At 34.6% G+C, this 8,697-nt stretch overlaps 1 protein-coding gene across 1 annotated transcript; it reads right to left on the minus strand.

Moving 5' to 3' along the window:
* Positions 1-880: 880 nt before the first annotated feature.
* LOC104217975 (UTP--glucose-1-phosphate uridylyltransferase-like) lies at positions 881-7,895 on the minus strand. Its single transcript, XM_009768337.2, has 21 exons — positions 7,605-7,895; positions 6,874-6,921; positions 6,524-6,615; positions 6,267-6,357; positions 5,267-5,327; positions 5,107-5,184; positions 4,970-5,020; positions 4,785-4,858; positions 4,215-4,287; positions 4,044-4,101; positions 3,856-3,902; positions 3,706-3,771; positions 3,253-3,285; positions 2,748-2,800; positions 2,574-2,649; positions 2,433-2,489; positions 1,893-1,976; positions 1,697-1,798; positions 1,523-1,627; positions 1,293-1,364; positions 881-1,204 (listed from the first exon to the last, which is right to left on the minus strand). The coding sequence occupies exons 1-21, from the start codon at positions 7,685-7,687 to the stop codon at positions 1,178-1,180; spliced, it is 1,431 nt and encodes a 476-aa protein (XP_009766639.1). The 5' UTR covers positions 7,688-7,895; the 3' UTR covers positions 881-1,177.
* Positions 7,896-8,697: the final 802 nt, after the last annotated feature.

The following is an 8,697-nucleotide window of genomic DNA, read 5'->3' on the forward strand; positions in this document are numbered from 1 at the left end:
TATCTTTTCGAGAACTATATGACGCTACGATACACTTCATGTTGGATAAAAAAATAAACAAAAATAATAATAACAACAATAATAGAAGTACTTATTTTCTACCTTAAAATTTTTTGACAATCATTGTATTTCTTTCTAGAAATACAAAAATAGTACTCATCCAATTAAATTCTTCGTAAGATAACAAAACCAAATAATATAGAATCTTATATGAGGTACTTGAACAAATAGAATTTATTTTTAAGGCCATCAAAAATATAGTATTGTTGCATAATAGTAGAGTACAAGTCAACATATTATTCAATTTTGTCTGAGCTATTAATTGCACAACTCATATATCAAAGTATATAAAGCATTAGAATACTTTTGTGTGACATAATTTTTTTCTTTATTAAGTTGGCTGATAGCATCAATATATATATTAACAAGAGCTTGTGAAATTATTTAAAAAATTTACTTTATAATTCTATCATATAGTTTAATAATATTTGGCTCATTTTTATCACTGGGATCGAGTACACGCGCAACGCGATATCCTAAAACTAGTTTGAGTAATAGACTTTGTGTTTGTGTTAAAGTTTATTTGTTCATACATGCGGCGTGATACAATCTTTTGTTTGTTGTGCAACGTACATAGTTAGATTTAAACAGTTTTTCATTCAACATACGTGATAGTATCTTCAATTACGCAACAATTGTGCGGAGAACTATTAAGAATTGTTTTGAGGCCATAAAATGCTCCCTTGAGACGGCAAATAGAGATAGAATGATCAATGAAAATGATTGTAAAATTCCCAAACTCACGACAGTTGGAAATCGAGAAGAAAAGAAATACTGTACTATCTTTTTTGGCAGAAAAGAAGAAATTTTCAAGATAAAATGATCAAAGAATTTTAGATTGTGCAAATACAGAGACTAAACTTCTCAAGGAAAGATATTAGCTCATTGATTTGGCTTCGGCACATCGATTTCCATGACAACTAATAAACTACAGAAAAATGCAATGGATACTCAATATGTAGCCTGTAGGCATTTTAACTCTCACATCGATTCCGGGAGCAAAACAAAATTGTTCAATTTATTTTCCTAATGTGACAATTCTACATAAACTGCAACCAAAAAACACTCCTTGCTTCTTTAATTCATACTATGTTGTTTAACCTGACCAGCAACTCTCTTATAAGTCCTCAGGACCATTGACATCCTGGATTTCAGTGTAACAAAGTTAGTTCAACAGGTCTAGGTATAAACTAATTCCAATAGCCCACACACGTTTAGATTCATGGAATTACCTTATTTGCTAGCACAGCTCCATCTGGAATTTCTAACTTCACTCCGGATTTGGCAGCGACATTCACTTTTCCCTAAAAAGTAGGAAAACATAAGATTTTAGGCACTACTACATCAAAAATGAAAATGGCATCAGCTTACGCAGCAAAGAATCGACTAAGAACAAACGCAGACCAGCTCCACTAGTGAACGTATGAGTTCAAGGGAGACAGAAAAACGATTTGTTAATTACCTTCAGAGTAATGCCAGCTCCAAAATATACGTCACCGGTGACCTTCAAGCTATCTAGTTCAATAATGCTGGGAATCGACTTGAAACGGCTTAAGAAGTTGGCAACCTGGGAAGACAAATGGGCTATTAGCTGCATTCAACAAAAGATCGACCAATTGCAGGAAATAATCTTCACCTTCTTGAATTCAGGTCCCAACTCAATAGAAGGGTTAGAAGGATTTGTTCTGGCTGGATTCCGAATGACATAGCCATCATCAGTCAAGGTGTAAAGATCAGACTGTAAAGATTATCCAGGTGAGTAAACATACTAAAGCTCATTGATCAAAAGGGGAATGATATAATCAGTAATCATGAGAAGACAGAAAAGTTACCTGGACAAGAAGCAGATCTGAACTTGCTTTCACTGGAAGGAAACGAGACCTAGGAACATTAGCTCCAATAGCCCGATCAAAGAACTGGTTTTTAAGAAAAAGAGTTAGAGCAAAATTTCATCAGAAAGAGGAAACAAGACAACAGAAGTATCAAACTTCTTGAGTGTGCTTGGTATGGCGGAAATCATCTCCATGGAAAATGTTTTCCTGAAAAATGGTTGGTGAGTGGAAAAAAAATCCAGAAAAAATATATACTATTAAAGATAAATAGATTTATTAGCAAATCACAGAGGGTTTTGATGAAGCTCTTGAGTAATAAAGACTAACAATAATGTCTATAAGTAAAGACAGTTTTAAGGAAAATGACTTCCGCTCAGAAGTGAGGTAAGTCATTTTCCCTCCTTTGACACCACATTATCCGGTAAGCGAACACCAGAAAATGACTTCCTCAGAAAATCTTGAAAATGACTTCCGTCATACCAAACACACTAAAGGAATGGCATTAGTGATTTAAAAGCGTAGAGTTTAAGCTTTAGATACCCTAATTGCAGCACCAGCAGCAGTTTCAAGTTGAAGAACTTTAATCCCATCCACTTCCTGCAGATTAACTTAGCTACATCGGGCTCTTACGCAAAGTATTGAAACATTAAAATCACAGACTCGACTAGCAGAAACTGATACCTTGGGGTTTGGAATAATCTCCATCTTGAGTGCATCTGCTTCTACAAGTCTTTTAATAGCTTTTAGATTCACCCACCTGTTTGTAAAGCCAAGGGTTCAGTCAGTGCATTTTCAATAGAAAAGGAAGTAAAAACATAAGGCTTAGAGTAAGTCAAAAGACTTGTCTCAACTTACAAGTTGTTGGTGTTAAAAATTTTGAACTTTTCTATTGACTTGAATTCATTGACCTGTATCAAACAAGTTCCTTAAACATCAGCCGTGCCACCTCCGGGATCGAATAGAAAGAAGAAAGGAAACACATAATTGAATCTGACGTTGAGAAAAATGTCAATTCAAACTAATCTTGTAATACCATCAAATACTAATCTCACAGGAGCAATGAACAGCCCAACTAAACATTTCTATATAAAATACATGCAACAGGATAAGCTTTTTCATTTGAAAGAAACACATTGATGAGTAAACATAATGCAGAGTAATCTGGATTGTCAGTGAAAGAAAGTATCATATCACTATGGTTCGCACAGTTACTCAGGCATATGAGATTTTCCAAATAGATAACTCTCGAGTGAAATTTACTTTGAAAACCTCCAATTGGACTCTTCATGTGTCTTCATAAGAGTTACAAGGAAGCAGAAAACTAGAAGGCTAAAAAAGAAATAAAAGAGGCACAACTCACATATTGATCAGGAACTTGTGCTATCTCCAAAAGCTGCACCACCACACAAAATAGAGGCTAAATAAGCAAGTTGTGTGAAAGTAATTCATTAATTGCAAAATAGAAATATTTAAATAGGTTTCTTTAATAGACGTGGAGTCCGGCCCAACTTGTGCACACCTCATCTAAATAGGTATTAATTAGCAAAATAACTATCCTAAGCTCTCTCCAAAAATTAAAAGGAAAAAAGAAGAAGAGAAAACTAAGAAAGAGTGGCAGCACACTTGAAGGATGAGCTTTGTCTAGATGCAGTTCAAACTGATATCTGTTCATCTGGCTATTTCCAGCTATAGGTCAAGACTAAATTAAACTACAAATTCTGAATAGAGGTGGCAATATGAGCAAAAAGGTGCTAAAAGGTGTGAGCATATGAACACGGGTGAAAAGTCGTCGCCCATGTGGTAAACCACGCACCTGTACTTTTCCTTCGTACGAGATTAGGGTGCCACCTTTTACATCAGCTAATGTTTTTGGTGTCACCTGCAATAATTGTCAAGCTTTAGTAACTAGAGAAATTGTGTTTACCAACCAAAACACAGCCTCAAAAGGCATTGCAGTCAGGACCTCCATGCAGTACTCGTTCTTGTTCTGGATCAAATGATTTAGGATTTCTGCAATGTTGAATTAAGGAAAAGAAATTGCACTTGATGGTGATTGAGAAAAGCTTATCGCTATTGGAAGCTTCTTATGATTGAGATGCTAGGAAATGAACCCAGGTTTTCATTCACAATTGAGAACTATTGAAAGGATACTCAAATCAACCACAGCGCCCAAGTTATCTGAATTGGCAACAAAGACGTATTCCTTTCCCTGTAACAGATTGAAAAAGAAACGTAGCTGATGTTACACAAACAATAAAAATAAATAAGACCAGCCGAATGCAAGGCAGAATCAGAAGACAGCAGTAAAATGCAGAGCAGAACCTTTGATGTAAGTACATCAAGCTTGCCACTATTCATCAAAGCAGGGAAAACATCACCATGACCTGGGGGGTTCCTGTACATCCGAACAGTGTACATGAGATGATTGAATTGCTAAGATGAAACCAACACAAATAAAAGGGAGTACAAGAGCAGGAAAAGAATCAGAACCTATGCGCAATCTGCTCTAGTTGAGATGCGGTATGAGTTGGGAATTCAATAAACTTAACCTATGCATAAAATGATTTTTTTATGCAGAATGATTTATGTCACAGAAAAGCCAAATGAATTAGCATTTGCATTCTCATTCTTGCAGCAGCAAACATAGTAGTATACTTGTCCACAAAGACAAGACGAATACAGAAATTCTTTATATTGTTTCTTGATAACTACAAGAACAAGTACAGATTAGATAAATCATTTCTTAAAAGATTGATCATTAAGATGCAGATTTTGTTACTCCTTATAGTTCAGTACTATGGCTAAAAGAAATTTTTGTAAATATTCCAATTGGTGAGCTGATTCCTCTTTCAGTTGTGATCACAGAATCCACACATTATACAGTTTAATTACCATCCATCTTTGCCAGCATTGCCTTTGCAAGGAAGTGGAGCAAAGTCTTCAACAACCAGACGAGGGTACTGGCTCTGTAAAAATTTAAAGAGGAAACATCAAACAAACCTATTCAAATCCAATATGTTGGGTGAAAAAAACAAGCTTTGTGATACCTGATATCATTGATGTTAAGTCCTACTAACCTGATTGAATGTGTGAATCTCAATGTTTGAGTTTGAATATTTTTGTACGATCTACATAGAGAATGCAATAGTAATATCAGCAGCTGAAAACAGAGAATGATCATGGATTAATATGTAACACACTGATATTATTTCACCTTCAGTGTATCATCATGGGTGTTGAATGAATTCATCAAAAGCAAGGGAACGCTGCATCCATACTTGGTATTGAGAGCCTACAGACAGCATTCTTTAGTTGGTGAACAGCCAAACATGAAACATCATGGTGAACTAAATTGATCATAAAATCATAGCTACCTCAATTTGTCTGACAATCAAGTCGAGGAATGTCAAACCATTACGAACTTCAATAACTGATCTGCATGAAAGAAATACAAACTTCAGACTATGAGAAGCTATGAAGGTTGGCAAACACACCAGCTAAAACTTCCATATTACAATGAGAATATCATATCACTGTATGCAGTCAAATTTGAAAGCAAGAAGTGAAGAAGAGATTCCTACATTTCCAGATAAACTTTCCAAGAATCCAATTATCATCATATACGCCGCAAAGTGCTTTGGAAAAGCAATGCAAGTAAAAAGTAAACTCTTTGATCAGACACATATCTAAGGCAGAGTGCTTTAGAGCATTGTAAGGAGGTAGCTCCTTGGCTGCCAACAAAGTGTAAATCTTATCTACTTCTAAATTAACCATCAAATTTTTCCTCCTATCTGAAGGTATAGTATTGATCTGTCAGTATTATAATTCTGCCAAATTCCATCTAGTAGCAGGCAGCAATTGAACTGTTTCACATCCAAATGATGCAAGCTGCAGTCGATAATGCCATCAGATCAACCAAAATAAGTAGTTGCTATCCACCTTTGACTACAAGTGTTAGAAAACTATCAAACACAGAGTAGAAATAGAAACCAATAACCAAGTTTTATCACTTTATAGCCTTCACCAATGAATGCATGTGTAAGGAAAAAAAACTTGAAAGCAGGGTATCATGTGCACAGGTACAATAAAATATAACAAGATTCAGAATAACAATCAGAGAGTTTCTTGGACATTACTGGTGAATCAATAAAATATTGTTGCTAAGCAAAAGACAGGATTCAAGACACTGTTCTGGATCCATATGCACTCTCCACTGACATGTGGAGAACAGAAAGGAAGTTTGGAACAATGTGTTCACAGAGATTAGCTTTAAGTCCACTAAAGCAAACAAAAGTAAGCCACATATGTATAGCATAACCTTGTAACACATAACTTTTAGACCAAAAAATAGCTATATTTGTGGCAAATACATACTTTGGACCAGTGCACCCCATCGTTGTTCCCAAGCCTCCATTAAGCTTCAGGACAACAAGTTTGTCTAAGAGCTTCTTTGTTTCTGTAGGATCTGCAATGATCGAGATAGTGAAGCTTCTTCAGAAACATTTTCAGTTGGATCTGATTTTCTTAAGAAAATCATCTTCACACTAGAGGCAAATCTAGCACCTCGCCGCAGATTCAATTAAACTCATTGTTTTCTGCTCACACCATGTATACATATGTAAAAATAATACCTTCAGAGAGAGGTGCTAACTTGTCATAAGGCACCACCACGTCATCGGTTGGTGTCTGGATCTTACTCCACTCAACATGTTGAGCCTCGCCGCTACAATTCAAATGCCATAAGGTCATAATTGATCTGCTACTTTTAATTTGTAAACACTCCAAAATTTATACCATATCCGAGATAATCAGAATCTATAGACACTACTAAAGGACTACCTAAAATCACCTAATCCACATTATCTCAAATCCATGTAAAAAAAAAAAAAAACCATTAAGCTAACCACATCCTAAAGTTCAGTAAATTAAAATGATTAGTGCTATGAAGTTCAGTAAACAGAGATATCAGCCCAAATTGTACCTTAGATAGCGAGTGACAAGGTTAATAAATCCGTATTTCTCATTATCACTGCAAAAAAAATAAGTTCACACGAAATAAAAAGTTCAAAAAAAATTATCAGGTCAGGATTAAAAAAAATTGAGCAAGACATGGAGAAATGAGAATTGAGATAAATAGTAGCATGCAGCAAGTAAATCTAAGCAAAACTACACACACACACACACACACAACAACAACAACAAAATTGTAGATCCACGTAAATGGAATCGGGCATTGAATTAAATCAACCATATTGTAAATTTCAGTAGCTTAAAATGAACTTTAGATTTCTCATTATCACAGAAAAAAAAAAAAAAATTATCAGGTACGGATCAAAAAATGATCGATATATGGAGAAACTGAGATAAATAGAAAATGCTCCTAACATGCAGCAAGTAAATCTAAGCAAAACTACACACACGCGCGCGCACACAACAAAACTGTAGATCCACGTAAATGAAATCGAGCATTAAATTAACCACATCCTAAAGTTCAGTAAATGAAAACGAACTTTAGATTTCTCATTATCACTGCAAAACAATTATCAGGTACGGATCAAAAATGAGCGATATATGGAGAAACTGAGGAAAATGCTGCTAACATGCAACAAGTAAATCTAAGCAAAACTACATACACTCACTCACACACACACACAAAAGAAGAGGAAATTGAAATGTGAGAATTGAGATTTGAAAAAAAAAAAAAAAAATTGCCTGATTTGGTTAAGACTGGCAACGGCAGATTTGAGGTTGGTGAGCTTCTCGGAATCAGCAGGACTGAGAGTAGCTGTAGCCATTGGAGAGATGTATGAGTTCCTTTTTAATATTCAGTAGTAATTCGAAGCTTCTCGAAAAGAGCGTGAATTGAAAGGAAAGCTTGGAAAAAGTGTGAGAGATCAGAGGGAATGGGGAAGGAGTATTTATAGAGCGAGGAGAGTGTGGAACAAGTGGCAGGTAATGAGGTTAAAAGTAGAATTTGTGGGCGAGATAAAACTGAGAATATGCAGGGGATCTGACTTGTTTGAGGAGACACTTGTAATCAGTTGGTTATTGGAGACTCGAGAGAGACTATTAATTGTAATAACTTCATTTACACTAGGGGTCATTTGGTTGCCTATTAGAGTTATGCAGAAAAGTATTAATTAATATGTATTGGTTATGCAGGAATAAGTAATGCAGGGATTAATTATGCACGGATAAGTTATATAAGGTTGAGTTATATTGGAATTAGTTATGCATAGATTATTATGCATGGATTAGTTATGCGGTAGTTATATAAGGATTAATAATATAAATGTAATGTGAATGTTATTTATTATTAGCTTACTTAATTTATTAAAATTGTTAGTATAGTTTAAATATATATTTTTAAACAAAAAATATATATATTTGAATAAAGGGTATTCTTGTCATTTTGTGTTCTAATACAAGTATTACTAATACATGTATAAGTTATTCCACCTTCTACACTGCGTAAATAATACATAGATTCCCTCATAACTTATGCATGTATTAGTTATGCGGAAAAGAAAAACATGAACCAAACATTGTATTAGCAATGCTATATTTTATGTGGAAAGGAGGAAAAAAACAACCAAACATTGTATAACTTATGCTATCTTCTAGGTGGAGATTATTTGTTCCCCTTCTTTTAACCGGACAATGTATAAAGTTATCTAGTTTTAATAAATGGATAACTCCTCTTTAACCAGCTACCAAACGACCCATAAGAGTGTGTTTGATAAAGAAAAAATTTTATGAATTTTTTTTTTCCATATTTGGTTGACTTAAATATTTTAAAAAATAT

Source organism: Nicotiana sylvestris, chromosome 5 (genome assembly GCF_000393655.2).
Source record: "Nicotiana sylvestris chromosome 5, ASM39365v2, whole genome shotgun sequence".
Lineage (NCBI taxonomy): Eukaryota > Viridiplantae > Streptophyta > Magnoliopsida > Solanales > Solanaceae > Nicotiana > Nicotiana sylvestris.